The sequence below is a fragment of the Excalfactoria chinensis genome, chromosome Z (assembly GCF_039878825.1).
Source record: "Excalfactoria chinensis isolate bCotChi1 chromosome Z, bCotChi1.hap2, whole genome shotgun sequence".
NCBI classification, from domain to species: Eukaryota; Metazoa; Chordata; class Aves; order Galliformes; family Phasianidae; genus Excalfactoria; species Excalfactoria chinensis.
The window spans coordinates 21360715-21381952 of record NC_092857.1 but is presented as its reverse complement, the minus strand read 5'-3'; the positions used below and the strand labels follow the sequence as shown (position 1 = coordinate 21381952).

The following is a 21238-nucleotide window of genomic DNA, read 5'->3' as shown; positions in this document are numbered from 1 at the left end:
GTAAGTTTTCTGTTACTCTGATTATTTATTTATTTATTCCATTTTTGAATCATATAAGGGTTTGTGTTGGAAAGGACCTCAAGGATCATCAAGATCCAACCCCCCCATCCAGCCAAAGGCAGGGTTGTAAAGCACTAGATCATATACTAGATCAGAGTGCCCAGGGCCCCATCCAACCTGACCTTAAACACCTTCAGGGATGGGGCATCCACATCTTCTTTGGGCAGCATGGTCCAATACCTCACTACGCTCTCATTAAAAAAACTTCCCCAACATCTAATGTAAATCTCCTTTTCTTTCCTTTAAAACCATTCCCCCTTGTCCTATCACTGTCTATCCTTGTAAAAAGTTATTTCCCTCACATTTACAAAGTCCCTTTAAATACTGTAAGGCCACAATGAGTTCTTCCCACAGCCTTCTTTTTTCCAAGCTGAACAAACTCAGCCTGTCCTCATAGGAGAGGTACTCCAGCCCTTGGATCGTCTTCATGGACTTCTTCTGGACCCCCTGCAGCAGCTCCACATCCTTCCTGTGTTTGGGGCTTCAGCCTTAGATATAGTACTCCAGCAGGGTCCTAATGAGAGCAGGATAGAGGGGGACAATCACCTCCCGTCCTTGCTGGCCAACCCTCTTCTGATGGAACCCAGGATATCATTGACCTCCTGGGCTGTAAGCTCACGCGGCTGGCTTGTGTTTAGTTTTTCATCAGCCAGGACCCCTAAGTCCTCAGCAGGGCTGCCAGCAAGGTGTTCTTCTCCCAGACTGTAATATGTCTGAGTTTACTTCAAAGTACACAGCTTATTTGTTCTGGAATGAAGATGCTTGCTGTAGAGTGAGTAGCCAACTGTTTATTAGTTTCAAGGTCATGCTACACCCACTCTGTTCTAGGGTGGAAAGATTTTTTTTATGGTAGTTGACTCAAGCTGGTAGCTTTCTTTCAGCTGAACAATATCTGTAATAGAGGACCTAGGAGGATGCTTGTGTGTTTGGGATCCAGTTGGCTGTGTTAACTTTGATGCCCACACTATGTGCATACTATTAAGTTACTGATCCCAAGGGCAGCAGAATGTAAGCATGTCTGTCCTGTGTGTCGTTTTCTCTACATCTGCTGTGGTGGAATTCCATAGATTTATTTGTTTCTGTGAAAACATCCAAGTTTGTTGTCTCAGCTCTGCACCCATACTTTAGATAACTGAGTATTTCTTTGTAGATCCTTAATAAAATGCAAACATATAAACCATATTCGTATATGGTTTATTTGGAGGAGGTGAAATGACAGCTTCAAAAGGGCAAGGTAATTTTCAGGTGCAAGATTAGAAATGTTGGGAGCTACATTGTGAGACGAAGATTGTCGTGTAAAGGTGAAGCACAAGCAGGAAAGGTGAAAAATATCTTTATACAGTCTAGCAATTAGCGAACATCTTAACAGAGACTTAATAAGCATTTGGTGATGGATATTACACTTTTAGTGGAAACTGCCCTTTTCAGATGGCACTTTATTCCGCAAACCTATTTTCAGTGCTGCAGTAACTCCAAACACTGGTGGCAAGTGGGGAATTTCTTCTATTGGATGCTGTGTATGGTCGTGATCATCCCATTACTGGGTTATGCATCAAAGTACAAAAGAAATAGTAGGAGTTACTAGCAAGTGTAAATGTGTAGGCCTGAAGTAATGTTAACAACTTTGCAATCCTGAGAGCACTTGCTGTAGTCATTTGTGGCAGCTGCCACAGCAGTCTGAGTGAGAAGAAAGTCTGAATAATTCTTTTCATGGAAATCTGTGTGATCAGTCAGCTTCCTATGGAGTAACAGAAGTCCGCAGACCAAAGGAAAACCTTTTAACTGTGCTTTGTCATCTTTACTGCCTAAAAAAGGCAGTCATCCAGTTGTGCATCTAGCACCTGATCTTTTGTTCCTGCAAATTTCAAGGTGGTTTTTTTTGTTATTTTTACTTCTACTACATGCACGTGATAATATTGAAAGCAGCTTATGTCCCAGTCACACAATTTTCTAATGGGGCTTCTGTTGATGGTGCTAGGGAAGCAAAAAATGTAATATATTTCTTTAGCAGGAGGTAGTGTCCCTGTCTTCATCAGGCAAGCTGCTTTCCTTTACTTCTTAATGCATTTCAGTGTTCTCATACTTGTGTAGGAAACTTAGAACCTTGGCTTGAATTTATTTCTTAAATACATCAGTGTCTTATGAATGAACCTTCCTCCAGGTAGCAGGTCCAATTGTCATTATAAACTAGGAAAACAGAAACTTGTGGCAGATGCTAGTGGTAAGTAATCTTTTCACACGACTCCATCCTCTCAGTATATTATACAGACCCAGATGAAGTATCTTAATTACTCGCATTGCATAGATCTTATTGCCATTTCTTTCATCATGTCAAAGGATAGGAATATATTCCAAACCTTACAGAAATAAGATACTCTTTCATATTTGTAAACACCCACAAAAAATAATCAGTCAAGCAACTGATCCCAAGCATGCTATGAGAATTCTGCTCTTCTAATTTTTTGCCCCTGTGGAAGAGGGATTCTTTAACATCTCTTCCCCTATGAGACCTTGTTTGAAGGTTGAATCAGGTCCCAGGTCAAGGTCCTGTAGGCTGAATTTAATTACAATTTTTGCTAGTGAATTGTGTAGGTAATTGTGTAAAAAGACATGGTACGAGGTAACGTTAAAAGTTCAGTATAAGAACTGTGCTAGCACTGCTGTCGATGCTCTGATTCTTTAGAAGGGTGCTGATACTTTGGGATTTTTTTCTGCCCACCTTTAGCACCATCAGACCTGGGAGATAATTTTTTTTCTCTCTTAACTTTATTGTGCAGTTTATGTTTTCCCCATTTGTGACTTAGGAAAGTTATAATTGTTCAGTTGAAGTTGTGTTAGCATCGTTTTTGTTTGTATGATCTTAATATCCTGTTTTCCATTCAGTAGACCAGCTAAGAGCATTTGACTTTATTTATATTTATAGGAACAGTTTTTAAGTATTGCGTGTTTTGTCTTGAAGTTCAAGACTAAGTATATAATATTTAGCGTCTGAAAAGTGTATACTAATGCACTATATTGAAATTTTCCATGCTTTGGCAGAATCATCTTAAACTTAGGGGAAAAAATGAGTGAAGCTATGATTTGCCCTTTAAAAATCTAGATGAATTTCTTATAACAATAAGTTAACATATAATTTTCTAAGTCAAGTAATACCCAGCTGCTGTAGGATTTTTCATGTCTTCTGCAAATAGCAATATCTTAGTAACAGTGTCTTTCCTTAGCTGAATTAATTCCTTATGCAACATAATAATTATATTATTATTATATGCAACATAATTTATGGAATAATTTTTACTTACTGCATGCAAGTGAAGTTCATAGTAGATGTTTCTAAGATAGAATTTCAGTCCAGTCCTTTAAGGTAATCAGTGACATTGTTTCCTATGAATTTACATGAATCACAGCAACTCTGAACTTTTTCTTTTTATAGCCCTACCTGAACCCATCCTTCCATCCCTCCAAAAAAATTACCCTGTAAGTGTTTCTTATGTATTTACTACATCATGTACATATATGAAACTACTTATCTAAAATACATTAATTCTTAAGTGTATATAATGAGTTAAATTAAACAGTTTGTAAGCCCTGTAAAAAGGGCTGTTTGCTTCTTTTGATCATTTCTGTAGTGAAAACAACTTACTTTATAAGAGAAGATTTCACTCAGTCGGAAACATGTGCTAATGATAGCTGCTGACCTAATTCTCTCTGTGGTGAACTGAAAATATCCCTGTATCCTCTGTAACTTTGATTGCTATTTCTTAATAAGTTTAGTAGTGTCGTTTCTGTCCAATTGTGGTATTTCAGTTTTCTGTACCTTCCAACATCTGTTGAGTTGCCTGATATTTTTGATCTCAGAGACTGAGTAGTGTATGTTTGAGGCATTTGAAACCTCACAGAACTGTAACAAGAAAATGCCCTTTTGGCATGCCTTTGTGGCTGTATCCAGATCATACTTCGTTGATTTCCACAGGGCTCTGTGAATCTGAATGCTTTTAATCCTCTGCAGAATTACTGCTGTAATTAGTGAGCTTTTATCTAATTCCTTACCTAAAAATAATAGCTGATCTTAATGATCTTAAATGCTTGACTGAAGACAGAGATGCTATTGCTGAGCAGTCCAGTGTTTGTCATCGTTTATCTAGAGAAATTCCTCACGCCTTCCTCCTAACTTTTCATTTCAGTTGCTCTTTTTAAAATTTTTCTTTATTCATTGTTGCTATGTCTTACTGTCCCTGTAGAGGTATGTTTTTGGTTGTTGGTTGTTGTTTTTTTTTTTTATTGTTGCTAATGATTTTGTGGAGATAGTGTCAGAAATCTGCTCTTTCTTTTGCATACACTCCTTATAATGTTGAAAAGGGAATATTTCATGGCGCTGTGTATCAGGGGAAAATACTGTATTGTCAGCCATCTTGGATAATTAGGATAATTGAGATACAGAAGCAGCCTTTCAGCTAATAGTAAATGGAAGTTTTATTTATTCCTGCTATATTCCTGATAACTTTTGATGGCATTTTTTCTCTGATTTTTACACCTATCTTCTAATTTCTTCAAAGCTGCAAACAGTGCTGAAAATCATCTAAAACTGTTTTCTAGTTCTTTCATGTTTAGCTTTATCTCCTGAATTTTTTTAAGCACTAAATTTGCTAATGACATTTGCCTAAATTTTATATGCCGTAAGTCTGTGGAGCTCATAGTTTAAAGAAAACAGCTGTGAGAATCAGTAACCTCTACTTGTTTGTAATAATAGTTCAAATTGTAGTGTTTGAACTGTATAAATGTCTTCAGAGTACGTTACAAATATGCTGATTTAAAAGAGTAAAGCACAAATATATACAATACTGTAACTCTGAAAATGCTGGTGAGTGTATAGAAATGCAGGCTTTCACCTGTGGAAGAGTTAAATCATTTACAGGTTCCTGTGTTTCCAGAACACTGCTATAAGAACAGCATTTTTATTCTGCCTCAGCATAAATTTTTGTTGTCTTGCCTTTGGAGAATCAACTGAATAGTACAGGATTAGTAATAATATTAAAATACTATTCTATATACGATTGCCATAGAACCAAACCAAAACTATGGATTAAGTTGTTAAAAGAAAAAAAAAGCATTCTGGAAATCTGAAAATACATTTTCTATTTACTCTCTCTATTAGGAATATAGTGAAGTATTTAATATGTGCTGCAAATTTACAACTTCTGAAAAATGGCTCTGAAAAGAAAATGAAAATGAGAAATACGCTAGAGTGATTTTGGTCTTGTGTGTTGTAGTAAGAATTACAGAGCTTAAGCAAATCCTAATTTCCTAAATAAATATATATATATAGGTATATGTATATATATAAAATAATTTTAAAATGTTTTTTCTTGTGATTGCAGGTGATCAAAACTGTGCCTCTGTTCTAATACTGCAAATAAATACCACTTAGTTGCTTCTGAAACAAGCCACTCTACTTAGTCTATTTTTCTTCAGAAATCACAGTTGCAGCTCTTTCTGCAACCTGAAAATACTTCTATGCCTTGAAAGAAATTGCTAACTTTAGAGCATAGGTGCCATGTAAAAGACACATGCTTATCTTGAACAAGAAACAAAAGGCAAATTCTGTGACTCAGTGTATCACTATCACAGATGTGAATGGTGAGAAGTCCTGGAGTGCCACCAGACCTGCCCACCTGTGCATTCTGTAGCCATGTGGCAAGTAGTCCAGCTGGCACCAAGCTGACTTTTTGCAGGAGTGCTGAAGTGTATCGTACATGGAGTTAGATTCTGGGGATTCCTGTCTGTCCAGTCAGATGGGATAGATGAGAGTAGCCCACATCGGTCTGTTCTGAATCTTATACAGAACTTGCTTCTGTGCTAGATTTTCACAGATAATCTTTGGAGATCCTGTAGTAGCTTGGGTCATTACTGCTTCTGAAAGGAAGATGTACTTAGCTTAAATGCCACACTCTGTATTCAAGTTTTTTTGTGTTTTTGTTGTTGTTGTTTGTTTGTTTGTTTTGTTTTGTTTTTTTAATTCTCTTTTTATTCTTTCAGATAGCTTAGGTAGAGAAGATAATACTGCAATCTTTGAAATAATTATATGGCAGAATGCAGGTTCATATTAGAGCTAGTAGGTTTGAAATGCAAGTTTATGCTTTGAGAAAAAGAAATCAAGTCTTCCTTTTGGACTGAGTGTTTCTATATTGCAGTTATGGTAACTTGATTGTAACTGAATTATCTTCACCTACGCTCTGTTAGTTCAGCTGCACCCAGCTTGGTGTAGGCTTATTCAGCCTCTGCTCATGTTGTTCTAATACCTTGTAAATGCAAGTGTAGTTCAGAGATTGTCCCATGTAAAAATTCTTCAATGAACTGAAGGGAAGGGGTGGTGTCAGAGACTCTGACATGTGATGATTCTTCTTGAGTTCATTGCAGTAATTAATATCTAACAGAAGAGCACAAGAATAACAGAACCTTTTGCTTTTAAGTTTTTCTTGAACTTCTAATAAACAAGGGCCAGCTTTTGTCTTGTTAAAAATATATATATATATATATAATATATATATACGTATATGTGCACCTAGATTAAGGTTGTGTGTGTATATACGTACTCTTTGGCTTTATTTTGACAGGAATCTTTTGATCCTACTATGCAGCTGCATCTTGTTCATCAGGCACCATGTACCATTCCTCCTTATCTCTCCAAAAATGAGTCAAGTCTTGGTGAACTGCTAATAGGCTTCTTCAAATATTATGCCACAGAATTTGAGTAAGTAATAAGCTCATCTAAGCAAGTGTTTTAGAATATTTAAAATTTTTCATTTCTTCAGTGTATAATCATTTTATAATACTTCAACAGTAATGAGGAACGGTAATGCAGGAGTAGTAACTGAGGAGTAGTAGCTGACAGAAGAAAGAAATGAGGGAAAAAAAATAGGAATGCTGATAGAGTATTTGATGTCTTTTCCTAACCTAGGTACTTTTTTCTGTCAGATAAGAAATGAAAACATAGCAAAACAAGAAAAAAACACACATGAATATCTGTCTCAGTTTCCCAGCATGAAGTGTAAGATATTTAAATAATGGAATGTTGATATGGAGGAAATGTGACAAAGTATAACAAAGTATGGAGATGTTCTTGAAAGAAAGTGTTTGCAAACTGGTCCCTGTTTACCAGGCTCTCTCTGAAAGAGTGTCTGATTTCACTTCTACCTCAGTGAGTGAAGGCAGCAGGTTTCCTCTTGGCTGCCATTTTACATAGTAAGACCTTGAAGTAAGGCCTTGCTGCACTGAAAATACTGTTAGGGAATGTAAAGATTGTCATCTGGGACTGTGCTGCTTTTGCACTTCTTTTTTCAAGTTCAGATTATTCCTTGGTTAAGTTATATTTGGTGGACATGATAAAAAATGAGCTACATTGTCTTGATAAAATATAAAACATAATTGCTCCCTTCAAGGCAGAATTAGGTAATAAGGTATTCATATTCTTCAATATGTTTGCAGTTTTTACACATATCATAAGCCAAAGCTACTTATGGAAATAGATGATGGCAATACTATGGAAAATACAAGCTTTTAACTCAAGCACAGGCTTGCAGATGGTTTTCTATCAAATTCTTGCACTCTACATGTAGTACACATACATAATGTGGGCAGCCACACCAGAAATAACTGAAGACTGAGATAGCTGTTCAAATGGTTGTTGTTTACCTATGGATTAAAATACAAAGATAGAAAATATTCACTTTGCATTGGCAATTGTGGAGTTGTGTGCAAGCGAAGTGGTTAAAATCAATACACATATCATTTGCTATTGATAATTCATTTTTAATTCATGCTGGTTTGGGTACCAAGGTGGGGTTAATGAAGATTTAGTGAGATGAACTAGTTGTTTTCACGTTTATATACAAAGCTTTTTAAACAGGAAAACAGAAACCTATTTTATAGTTGCCACTTACTATACCTGTATATTATAAATGTTTTTATTTCTTGATGGAGGATGAAGCCAAGTATAACCTAAAGAAAAAAGGAGGTCAAGAGCAAAAGCATTTTTTGAGGTGAAACAGTACTTCAGCCGGATAGTTGAACTGTCTGCTTCTTCCAGCTACAACCAGTGTTCTGGAGCTGTGGTGTTTCTGTGATAATCCACTTTCTTCTTTCCTTTTGTGTGGGTGTTGTTTGTTTGTTTATTGTTGAAGAGCAATATACGTGCTCCTTGGAATTACCATTTTTTCTCAGAAATGGTTTTAATCAGGAGTTGTACTTGAGCTAATTTGTAGAATCTGCAGGCACAGAATTTTAGCTAGTGTAAACTGTCTTATCACTACCAACTTACTGGAGTTATGGCAGCTGGTCTATGACGTATGGGGCATAGAGTTCTTCCAAACTTAACTGATCATTTACGTTGCCTGTATCTTTGCATTATGTCAGAAGATCCATACAAGCAGGAGAGCCAGTCAGGTGAACGTAACACCAGTTCAGCTAGCAGCATGCTACCCAGCTATTTCTGATCCCAACTAGTCAGGGTGTATCAGGATCTGTTGTTGGAATTTCATGCTTTTTTCTGTGATACGGTAGTTGTCTGGTTTAGTTAAGAACAACTGAAAAGTGGCTGGGTAGAACTGGGTTGAGATCACAAAGCTGTAAGTGTTGCTCTGGCTGCCATTATGTTTGGCATATAATCGTGCCAAGCCTCGTAAAGATTGTCCTCTAGACTGCACTGCTGTTACTGTTTCAGAGTGATCTTTTCTTATGGTTCCATTGTTGTAAAAGTGCAGAATGCAGCAGCTTACGTCAAAGGCAGCTTTTAGTTGTCCTAAATTTTGTACAGTTACAGAATATACAAATTACCACATACACAAAATATTTGTACTTTCTAATAAGCTTCTTGCATTGGGAAAGCTCATCTGTAAGCATGCTTTCTTTTTCTCTCTTGATCACTGAATGCATGTTAATGAAATACTTTGTCTTCCTCTGCTCTTATACTCTTTTCCCCAAAGAAATTATGAAAGATTTATGAGGCTGTAATTTATTTTGAATTGAGAAATAAGTGTAGGACTCCATATTCAAGATGACATGGAGATCTATGATGTTCTGTTTTGCCAATGTTTTCATAAATATACTGAAGCGCTTGTGGAATTCTTGTTTTCTACCCAGCATTCCTTACCTTTCTATAGCATTTTACACTGAGTTTCTCATTACTATGGAGTGCTATAATATGCAGGCTTGTGACAGAGCAGGATGACAAATTTAGTAATGTAAGCAAATATTTTTCATTCAGAATTAAGAGTTAAAAGGTCTGCAATGTCTTTTCCTCTTCCCTAGTTGGAGCCATCAAATGATTTCAGTTCGTGAGGCTAAAGCTATTCCAAGACCTGATGATGCTGAATGGAGAAACAAATACATATGCGTAGAAGGTAAAAATTTAAAGCTATGTAAGCCACGTTATCATTTGTAACTACTAAGACTTAATAATGTGCATGTGAAATATATGCAGCAAATGAAGTTTAATCATTGTAAACAGTGTTTGAAGCAGTCTTACTGAAAACATTTGAGAAGGAAGCCTGAAGTTCTGTGGTGTTTAAAAATAGTTCTCCTGACCTTTTCTTCAGGAGGACTCATTGCCCTGTTACTTTTGGCACAGTGATTAAGGCTTTGACAAGGAATGGCCTTTATCGACAGTAGTATGCTTGGCTGCTCTGTAAAAATAGCCTTCAGTTTTGCCAAGATTGATCTACTGAAAAAACAGGATGGACCATATTCAAATTCCTCTGTAAGAATGTTCTAGTGATGCTCCGGCATTTCATGTCTTAGCAGTAAGTAAATTATGCATACGTTGATCCACTTGCAGCTACTATTTTTGATGGGCTTTTGTATGTGCAGTTCCCATTGGGAACCTCCAGAACCAGAGGTGAAACCCAGGCTGCATTTTGGAGTCACTGCTCTTGGCACCTGTAATTCAAGCTGAACTAGGAATGAGCACAATGCAAAAGCCCATTTCTTGTTCTCTTGTTGCTTTTCAACTGCCACCAGTAATCTACATGAAGAAGGTGAAGCTCAGACCAGGGAGAATGAAAATAACATAGAAGGATTGTGACGTATGGAAAGAAAATCAGGGAAGGGACTGGGAGTTATCCTGTAGACTGGAAAGAGTTAGCACTGTGGAGATGAAAGAAAAAAAGGAGAGTCAGAGTGCAGCAGGTGAAGGCAAGGTTGTTGACAGACTGCAGAAATCCAGGGGTGGGAGGATAGGGGCAGTAAAGTGAAAGACCTGTGGTTTAGATGCAGGTTTTCCTCAAGATTCATGGCAGGGTGGATGTGCATCACGTGTGTGTGAATAATTTCATGCGATCGTGCTACTCTGTGCAGAGAAAATTACCTACTGGTGAAATCAGTTATTCTGTGGCTAGAGCTCACTAACTTGGCTGTAAATCATATAGATGGCTATGTCAAGCCACGTGATGAAAATTCTGTCCTTTATTTGGTCCTGGGGGGAAAGGGAAAAAAGGAAAAAAGAAGTAATGAAAGAAAACAAAACCAACCAAACAAAAACAACCAGTTGTAGGGTAAAATACACTGAAACCTATGAAGAAGGCTTCACATTTGACTTCTCTGTCTCAGAGTTAAGAAATGTGAGAATTCAAGAGTATCTGCACAGCTGAAGTGATCTGGGATAGTGTAGTGAAGACATTGCCAAGGCTGTGCGCTGAATGTGGGAGGTGCGAATGCGCAGCAGCTGTGCCTGCTGCTGTCACATGATGCTGATGCTCTGTGTTACAAGGTGGCTGCCTATATGTTTCAGGCTTCCAGCTTTTTCATGGTGTTTCAGTGTGGTGGAGATTTACTTTCTGCTAAGTTGGAAAATAGAATATTAGCACACAAAACAGCCATTTTAGAATGTGTATGAAATATTCTTGATTGCGTATAACTTTCTAAAGACTACACTTTGCATTTGAACTATCAAAACAGCAAAATGATCTATAGTTGGTATTTCCTATTCCTTCCCATTTCGGTGTGCTTCCATTAAAAGCCTAATTAATCATCATAGTCTGAGGTTTTTATTTATAAATCAGAAGGAAAAAAAATGCATTTCTTGTTTCTACTCAAAGTAGGCCTTATACTTGCAGCAGCTGTTGAGCTGCACTGGTTTAGCAGAAACTATTTGGATAAACTTCCTTGTAATTTGAGTAAAAATTTTGAAAGCTAGCTAAATATGTCAAAATGTTACAGTTTCCAAGTCTGTTGGGACTAAAATTTTAGTGATTGGTATTGTTTATTTTTTCTTAATATATATATGTTTCAAATGTAATTGTTGGTAGAGCATAGAACTCTATGTATACAAGTTGCTGTAATTCTCCATGTAGCAATATATTTAGGCTTGCTGAAAGGAAAAAAATGTGTTTTAAGTTTTATCTGTCTTGAGACTTATTCTCATTTTATTTCTGCTTTTTGAGAAACAAAACAGCAGAGATGCTCTTTTGAATCAGTTTTAAATTTGGCAGACAATTACCATTATAGGGATAGAGAGAACACTGCCTTTACTGGCACATATTCCTTGTGAGAATCTCTAAATTGCTGGTAATTTTTCTGTTTTGAGGTTAAGGCTTGTCTATATCAAACAATGCAATATATATTTCCAGCATATTTGGAAATGCACAAAACTTGGTAATTTTATGAGACAATCAATTAGCAGTCACTTAGGGAGACAGGATGGGAAGCCTTTCTACTCTGTATCTTATTTGTCCTTGTATCAGATGTTAAAAATAATAATGGAAATAATTCTTCAGCGTTATTTTTGTTTTATGATTATTTATTATTTATTATTTATATTTTCATTTGAAAGAACGATGCTTTTTTAGCCTTTTCCTCAAATATTGGTGTTCAAGTTTTATTGCTTTTTATTTTTCTTCTAATATTTTCATCTCAGTGTGTGAACAGAGTTACTTATGACGGAGTCTTACTGTACAGATGGTTAGAAAATGTAAAGTGGTGTAAATAGTTGCTGATGGCAAAAGTATTTGTGCTGTGCTCCAGGGAATTAATTTGTCTGTTGACAGCTAGTAAATATACAAGAATAAAGGGAAGATGTGAGTCAGTTTTTTGCAGCTAGGAGGAGTGCCTTTTCCCCCAGTGAGTAAAGGAAGATTGTACAGCTGTGGTCTTGTTAATTCACAAAGAATCTCACTTGGCTCAAAATAAATACGTGAAAGATCCTGGCATTAGAGGAACAGTTAGCATCATATGTAAGACAAACAAAGGCATTGCAGTACTGTTTCATGTGCTAAGGGATGTCGAGTCCTTTGTAGCAGTGGGCCAGTCTACCCAGTGACATCTCTGGTACTGGAGAACTAAATAATTCACTAATTTAATTGACAGTTTTCTGTTTCAATCAAAATTGTTTGATGTATTCTAAAGAAAAATAAATCTGCCATGTAAACGTACATTAAAAATTTAACATAGCTAGTCTGAAGAAAAAACTTATAGAAACTTCTCAAATGCAACATTTACTGCTTGAAATGATTTATTCGACTGCAAATTTAAACAGTTTGCAGTAGTAAAAGTCCAGTGCCACAGAACATATTCCAAATTTTAAGTCCCGGTCCACACAGTGTTGTAATCCCTTCTGATGTCTATTTAGTGCTTTATTTTACCTTGTGTCCCTATCTGAATAAAAGCAATTCACAACCACCAACTGTTGTGGTTTAACACAAGTTAGATAGCCAAGCAGCACACGGCTGCTTTCTCACAACCTCTGCTCAGTGGGGCAAGGGAGGAAATTACAATTAAAAAAAATACAGAACTTGAGATAAGGACACCAGTCAGTCCCTCATGAATTATCATGATGGTCGAAACAGACTCACTGTAGGAAAGATTATTGTAATTTATTGCCAATTAATAATAGGCTAGAGCAGTGAGAACTTAAAGGAAACTACAGGTACCTTCCCTTTATCCACCCTGTCCTACCTCCTCCCACTGAGCAGCAACATGACAACAGGGGGTGTAGCGAGTTCATACTCTTTTTGTCTCTGACACTTCTTCATGGCCACCCTCTGCCCCCGCTCCATGTGGGACCCTCCCACGGGATGCCTATCATGGGATTCCCTATCTGATCCTGCGTAGGTTCCCTCCTGGACACAGCTCTCCAGGCGCTGCTCCATGCAGCTCCGTACCACGGGGCCCACCCTCAGGAGCTGCACTGTCTACGGTGGCTGCAAAGCTGCTTTTCTCCCATCATCACTGCAGCTTTCCTGATACCAAAACCTTGCCATGTAAACCCAGTTTACCAAATAAAAAATCACCTAAATGTAGCATGCATTTTTATGCTTTGCTGGCTTTTTAGGACTTTAATACGTTCCAGCAGTCTGAAATATACCTGTTATTTAAGTAGTTTTCTAGTAAGGCAACAAAGACTTAAGAAAACTTTTTTTCTACTGCATCTTGATACATAATCATTTAGCACCTGTTACTTTTTCATAATGTTAGCAAGTTTTATCAGTAGCAAGGAGTATTTTAACGAATGAAGAGTTCCAAAGTATTAATTGTTACAAAGAAAAAAAAAAAAAGGAGAACATGTAAACCTTATAAACTTGTGCTCTGATGGCTGCAAACTTTAAACTCTGTTAGCTGTTAACTTCTGAATAGATATTATAGAATAGATTTGTACAGCAGTTCATACTTAGGTAAAAAGCAATAGTCGGGATTTTAATCTTTCTGTATCACTGAAACTGTTGCATGGGATGAGTCTAACGTGTAGCAAGTCTCAAAAACATTTCCATGTTATTCTGATATCACAGACTAATAAGCAGTCACAGATAGTTCAGCACAACCACCATATTGTGCTTTGCAGGAAATAACAATTTGACAGCACTGTGGTTTACATATTAGAGTTGTTAGGGTTTGAGACTATTTTGGATGAATATTGCACAGAAATATACATTTGAGAAAGAAGCTGGAATCAGCTGCTTAAAAACCTCTTGGGAAGAAATGGTATGTTGTCTCTTTTTTTTTTCCTCCTCCTAGCCAGCTCTGTGAGGATAGAATAGCTGTAGTTGTGTTTTGTTGTTGTTTTTTTTAACACTTCTAATGTTTGCCTTTGATCTTGCAGAGCCGTTTGATAGGACAAACACCGCTAGAGCTGTACATGAAAAACAGAAGTTTGATACTATCAAAGAGGAATTTTTGAAGGTAAAAATAGCATCCTTTTTTTTTTTCCCAGTCACTTTGGTTTTCAAGATAGCTAAACAAATGGTAGTTATTGTACCGGCCTGATTCTGATGCTTATGATTGTCTTTGTATTATGTAGCATGTGTGTACTTTATAAGTACATTTAATATAGATGCACCTCTTAAAAATATCTGTACTTCATGTAAAGTAAAATTGAGTATAGATATAAATATGCATAAATAAAAAAATAATCTTTTTTAGGAAAATAATGTAAATATGGCTCACTGCTATTGAGTGATATCTTTTCCCGTGGGTTTTATTGCACATTACGGGTAAAACGAACTGTGCATTAGGACAGGAGGGTCAGTGCAATTATTGCCAAGTTCCTTATCTAAAAGGTGTGGCCAATGTGTCTTGGAATCCATGAGAATACAGAAGAGAATGTTAACAATGTACTTTAAAGAGACAGATTCTGCAGGTGACGGAGTACAACTTCCTTTATCAGTAGTTTTGGTATGTGTACTTTTAAGACAATTATTTTGCAGTTGGAGTATCTGTGTAATACTTAAATAACGTGAACACCTGTCTCAGTCTCCAAAAGCAAATCCACTCTCTTCTTGAAAGGATGTACCTTCCTCAGTAGCCCTGCATTGTGTGTACTTCTAGAATTCATTTTTCCCTAAGTAAATAAATAAATAAAAATATCTTCTCAAGAGGAGAAAATTAGCAGATTTATTGTGTGGATCTGTGAGGCTTTAATGCCTAAAAGGGTATTTAAATACTGATGGGAAATATGATTTATCCTTCTAATCTTTCTACTTTTTTTCCTCAGTCTTGGCAGATACTGCAAGACAAGAAAGACCTAAGCTTTGTATTACCTTTAAGAGCCACCATACAGAGAAGATAACAAACTTCTTTAATTTTCTCCATATTGGATCCTGCTGAAATAAAGAACAGTATCAAAACCCAGGTTACACCCTTGTTATTTTATGACGTGCTTTTCTTGTTATACTTTTGTTAAGGATATCTTTGTAAGAAAGGCTTCATATTTTATTATTGACATTTATTAATGCAGTTGCTCACTCAGAGATGTGTTTTCTGAGAACACTTATATTGTTGATTTATGGAAGATAATGTTGTGACTAAAGCAGCAAACCACGGGGATAATCTGTTGTAAATACAGTACGGGAATGTACTGACTTGTTTCTGTAATCTGTGTTGTCGTCAACTCAGACAAATTTAACAATGAAATAACTGAAATCAGAGCTAAACGATGTATGAGTCTGTATCCATAAGGCATTGCACACAAACTCTCCTTGATGAGCAGACAGCTTGTGCTTTCTGTCTGCTTAATGCAGTATGCACTTTTGCTCAGTTTGGCACTTCCCAGTTCTATTTTTCTTTTATATAGAACAAAGGCAAAGGTTTGTAATAATTAAGCTAGATTACAGTTGGTAATGTTCTGGATATCAAGAACTGTAATCTAAATTGGAATTTTCAATCAACAGTTCTACTGCAAGAAAGTTGAACTGGAAAGGGCAATTCAGTTTATGTAAGTGGATTCATGTTCATGTAGTAGGCAAGATAATTTTTAGTGCTTCGTTTTACAAATTCAAAGTAGTAGCGGTATCTGCTTAAAACACCCCCTGCCCTACAATAGCTACACTAAGCTGAGATTTTGTTTTAATTTGGGTAAATGTTTGTTAACTGGTAAGCTGCTGTAAATTGATTTCAAATAAGTAATATTAAAAATTGTAGCTTTTCCAAACAAGAAAGTAATGAAACCTTTTAAGACCTGCTGTAGCACAGTTTGTGCCTGTCATGTGTTTGTTATTGAAGACCAATTCATTGTCAAAGTTGTACTTCTTTTTTTTTTTTTCCTTTTTTTTTTGTTTTTGTTTTTTTTTCCTTTTTTTTTTTTTTAATATATTTTGTATGGCGTTCCGTGGAATAAAGTTTATAGAGAACACAGCTTTCTTTGGTATTTTATGTTCTTTTTTATTGGACATTTGATATAGCTCCCATAATTAAGTAGAAAAGGAAATGAATGTAAAGGTCAAGACAGCTGTTAGAAATAAAAATTTTCTTATGGGTATTTCGTACTGTGTCTGTGTACAGGTACAGTTTTCGTCTGCTGCCACTTCTAACCAGATTGTGAGAGCCCTTACAACTTAAAATAACATGCATTATTTTTTATTGCGGTTCGAATTGATTTAAAGCCTTACAACTTAGAAGGTCTAGCATCAGTAAACTGCCTGCTGGAAGGTTACTTTCTGCTCACACTTAATCATGATCTAGTCTATCTAATACTTTGGCTTGCTTCTTGGAACAGCTTCCTTTTAGCAGGCTTTCAGTTTTAATCTGACTTTGTCAGTCATCTCAAATGTTCTCCCTCTATGTGGATGTTCTCTGCATCATCCCTCATTTTGATCAAGTGATGTAATGGGTGAAGCATTTCATTTTGCCTTGTTTGATGTAAAATGCTACCAAAAATTTTTTTAGAACAGAAAGATGCCTAGGATCAAAGCTGGTCCATAGATTGGGGTGGGGGGATGTTGCTCCTTCTTTAAAAACCTCTGGGCATCTCTTTTTTTATATAAAATGTAAACTCTCAAAATAGTATAATTAAAAAGGGATATTGTGTTCAAATTCAGCAAAAATACATTTTAAGTGAGCTGGATATGTGAGGCATCAAACTAGAAATGGCTGTCTCTTAAGGTTTCACATTCAAAACATACATAGGAAAAGAGAAAAAACAAAAACTTAAATTACTGCTTTACGTTTAAAACAACTTTTTAACTGCAACTTTATAAAAACTGACCCATTATGAGTCACTGCTACACAAGCTTGTGATGACCTTTATTTTTACAAGTAATCCAGTGTGTTTTTCTTCAGTTCATTTACTTCTGTTAAGCTGCATTTATAACCAAAATTATAAAAACTAGGTGGTAGTTTTGTCAAATACTGGGACAAACATGTTCATTGCAAAACTCCCCTGGTAACTGAATTACAGTAGTAGTTGCAGGCACTATCGATAAGCGCAGTGCAGTGTGACTTAGTTTACCTGATAGTGAGAGAAGCTAATTGGGTAAGTGGATATCTGGCATAGTGCACAGAAAGTGGCAGTACTATCGTATATTAAAAAATAATCTGAGATGCTCAGGAAACAAATATCACTAGGTGTCATATTGTCATATTCTCTTGTCAAGGCAAACAAGAGCAGCACTTCTTTCTGTGGAAGTGCCGGACAACTGGAACAACATCAAGTAAACATGAAATTTGATGTGTGTTGGACCTCAACTTTTGATAGAAAACTTCAGATAAAGTTCCACAATGTAAATTGTTTTGGAATTGTTTTTCCGCAGCTTCAAAACAAAACCCTTCATTTCGCCCCCTGTGAGGAATACTTTTGCTGGGAGTCTTTTAGCAGGAGGTCTGTTTTCCATTGCTGACCAAGGTTTCAAAATGCATGCAAGTTGATGACATCTCCTTGAACTAGAAGATGCTGTAGTTCAGCTCTTGTATTTTAGAGGTGGTTTGGGGTATTGTTTGGCATTGGGTTCACTTGTAACATCCTATGTGGTGTTAGAAACTGTTACTGCCTGATCTAGGATTTGAGGAACTCTAGTCTTCTAGCAGGACTTCTAATTAACAGGCTCAGATTTGTATGGGAGAACTGCATGTAATCAAGAGCTTCCAATTCAGTAATCCTAACAGAACTGGAGCAGGCTATACAGGGGCTGTGCCGTGTGCCCTGGCACCCGGTTGGTGCTAGGACCTGGGGTGGGACCAGCAGCGACAGTGCTGCAACTTTGCTGCCGTCTATTTAAAGACTGCCCTGAGTCAGGAGAAGCGAGTGCTACTGGGGATGACAGTTGCTTCAGGCAACCCTGGGGAGGACAGGGTCGGGGGTAAAAATCAACGACGAGAGCCTGAGCAAGAAAGAACATGGAGGGATACCGTGGTGCAGAGTGTGACCGGGCATCTGAGACCTCCTCCTTCATAGGGGATGAAGAGGAGGAAGAAGAGGAGGAGGAAGAAGAAGAAGAGGAGGAAGAGGCCGTGGACCCAGAGGAAGCGGAGGAGCTGACTCACAGGTACTGCCTCCCCTGGGGCCTTGCCTCACAGCGCTGCCTGGGGAAGAGAGGGTTTGGGCCTAAGCCTGCTGAGTGTGCCTCTTTTCCCCTTTGGCCCCCTCCCATTCCTGCAGGGGCTTTTTGATTACCGCAGCTATGAGGCGGAGGCTGTTCTGGGTGGAAATGGCTGTAATGAGATTTGTGCAGCGATTGCCAGCCTCAAGTTCCCTGAAAGCTTTTCTATTTAAAGAGCTGCTGGCCTGCCAGCTCCAGAGGCATCTCCCTCTGCTCCTCCCCTTCTGGCTGACTGTCACATATCAGTCTGAGAAACACTGGGGGTTTGCCTGCTAAGGAGAAAATGATCAAATATTATAATAGTGCTTTGGGTTGTTGGGTTTTTTTCCCTTCTTTTCTACCCTTGCTCCCTTCCTACTCATCCCTCCCTCACCAGCCTGTGTTTCCCAAAAAAGGAAAAGCTTGTTCCATACAACACTCTTCACTGACAATCAGGATTTGCGGGGCTGATTTTTGGGTGTGAAATGAGGAATGCTGTGCCGCTTCAATTTCTTTGCTTTTCATTCTTCGTTAGTGTTGCACAGAAGCTGTTTGTTGTCCTAATGCTGCTCTTTTACTGCGAGGAGAATGAGGACAGGGAACTCGTCCCAGTGCGCAGTGTGTGGGGCTGGTCCCACGCTGGGACAGGGGTGTCTGCAACTCAATCCACCCCAGAGGGCTCCGCTGCCCAGAGAGAGGCCTGAGAGTTAACCACTGTATCAGGTTGCGAGACTTTTTTATAGCAAAGCCGATCAGTTTGGGGTGGGTACCGTAGGGAGAACAAAAAGCATCAATGTTGGCGGGTTAAGATATTTTCAGAAAGCAATTTGGTAAGAAATTTAGGTCATACGGATCCTCAAACATAAGTGCTGTGGAGCCGTCCTGCATTTACAAACCGTGTGTGGCTCCTCCTTGTTTCACTGTTCTTCTCAGAAGAGAGAGAGATGTCCGCAGAGGGGGGTGGGACAGCCTCTGTGCAGCCTGAACCATCCCAAGTACTCTGTGGGAACTAAATTCAAACAGGGAAACAGCCCCAGAGAGCAGGAAAACAAGGCTCTGCATTGTGAGAATGAAGAGCTGTGATTTCAAAGTGAAGAGTACTGCCTGTGTGTAATGCTGCTTTTATCCCAATGGAGTTGTTGACTCAGGTCCATGCTGGCAGAGAGCAGGGTTAATTGACTATAAACATGTGCATATCTGCAGCCCAACATAAAAACAGCTAAAGCTGGAGCTACTTGCTACGGACAACGTAACCGCTATGGACAGGATTGTTTTTTAATGCAACCTGCAACTAAATTGCTAGTAACAAAAGTAAAATTGTAAAACAGAACTAGGAATGGCTAACTTTCCATTAAAGGAGGGCTCATGTGTGTGTGTATGTATAGTAGTTACAATGCTCATGCTGGGAGGTCGGCCTCCATAGTGAGAAGTGCCTGTTTGCAGCTCCCCACAGCTGCGTCTTGCTTCTGGCTCACAGCCTCTGCAACAGAAACTCTGGTACTGCATCGCAGTGTTTAATTAAATCACAGAAATCATTCCCTTCAGATGTCAGTTAGTTTACAAACTGCGGAGCTCGTACCTGCCCTTAACCGTCTTACTAGTGAGAGGGATCAGAGTCAAGCAGAGGGGTTTTTTAACAGCTGCACTTAATGCTAACCAATTATAATTTAACACCGTTTGATTAATTGAGCTAACGGAGATGAATTTTGGTTTTTGCACAGAAATGGAGATACAGTGACTGCACTGGGCACTCCAAAATAGTGCTAGAAGAGTTAAATAAAACAGATTCTTTAACTGTTTAAGTTTTGTTGTTGCAAATATCAGTGTGCTTCTAGATGTTAAGGCCATCTGATACTCTTGCTACCAGGGCAGAACTGCTCGGAAACAGTGGCTAAGTAAGAACAGCAGAGATATACTTAGTCTGTGCGATTATTACTGGTCAACAAACATGTTTTAAAGCTCCATTTTCAGAATGGATTTTTATTTTTATTTTTATTTTTATTTTTTTTGTATTTTGAAAACATAGCTGAGAGGATATGTAACCAATATGCAAAGTTGGCTGAAAACAGCCTGTCCTGGACCCTGCCGTCATGGATTTATTTTTAACAGCCCCAAGCTCTCTGCCATTTTTGTGTTCCTGCTTCACATGCAGTTGAATAGCACCTGATTGTGCAACACCGCAGTCGGCGGGAAGTTTCCCATGGGCTCCTTCTATTTCCATCTTTCAAGCATGCATATTCTCATTCCTATTTTGTAAAGGAGTTATGCAACGCAGTGATGGCCCAAGGTCAGGAAGTGCTTCTGTGAGCAATGCAATAGTCCTGTTGTTCTCCTGCTCCCTCCCTAAGCTCCAGCTGATCCGCACCACTTCCACAATTATCCTTTTTCAGCAGTTATAGAGTCTGGCACATTTATTGCTGCAGTTTTCTTCATGTGTGCCCATTCCAGCAGAGATTCCTGGCCTCTGCATCTTTTTATTCCCCACCAGCTGCTGGAACACAAGCGGATGCCTTTGTGATGGGGCTCTGGCGGTACACTAGGGTAAAGGTTGGTGTTGTTTTCCTTCTGTAACACAGATAAAATGCCAGTCAGCTATCAGACCCCCGTGGATTACTGACAGCACAGTTGAGGACAAACAGAAAATAGTATTTCTCTGATGGAAAATGCATTGCTTTAGGAAATGCATCACTTAATTTTTAGAGTGCTCAAAAAACAAACAAATAAAAAAATCAAAAACAGAAAAACAACACAAATGCATAAAGCTGCAGCAGAGTTTATGACTTGCCTAAGAATTATGATGCCCTTGTTAAGATTTTTAATGTAATCTTTAAATAATTTTGTTTCCTAACACAGTTTTTTATGCAAGTAATGAAACCAAAACATGGCATCAGAACCTATTATGGAGC

The 21238-nt window shown here is 37.9% G+C and overlaps 2 protein-coding genes across 2 annotated transcripts in view; both read left to right on the top strand.

Annotated features, from left to right (window-relative positions):
• Positions 1 to 16296, top strand: part of TENT2 (terminal nucleotidyltransferase 2) — a 40758-nt gene extending 24462 nt beyond the window's left edge. Inside the window, exons 13-17 of the mRNA XM_072359048.1 lie at positions 3491 to 3534; positions 6672 to 6808; positions 9364 to 9455; positions 14144 to 14223; positions 15035 to 16296. Coding sequence (XP_072215149.1) covers positions 3491 to 3534; positions 6672 to 6808; positions 9364 to 9455; positions 14144 to 14223; positions 15035 to 15109 — 428 coding nt within the window. The 3' untranslated portion in view covers positions 15110 to 16296. The remainder of the gene's footprint in view (positions 1 to 3490; positions 3535 to 6671; positions 6809 to 9363; positions 9456 to 14143; positions 14224 to 15034) is intronic.
• A 1760-nt stretch (positions 16297 to 18056) lies between these two features.
• The window catches only part of CMYA5 (cardiomyopathy associated 5), a 46679-nt gene continuing 43497 nt past the window's right edge, over positions 18057 to 21238 (top strand). The window contains exon 1 of the mRNA XM_072359793.1: positions 18057 to 18299. Within this exon, the coding sequence (XP_072215894.1) occupies positions 18151 to 18299 (149 nt within the window). The 5' untranslated portion in view covers positions 18057 to 18150. The remainder of the gene's footprint in view (positions 18300 to 21238) is intronic.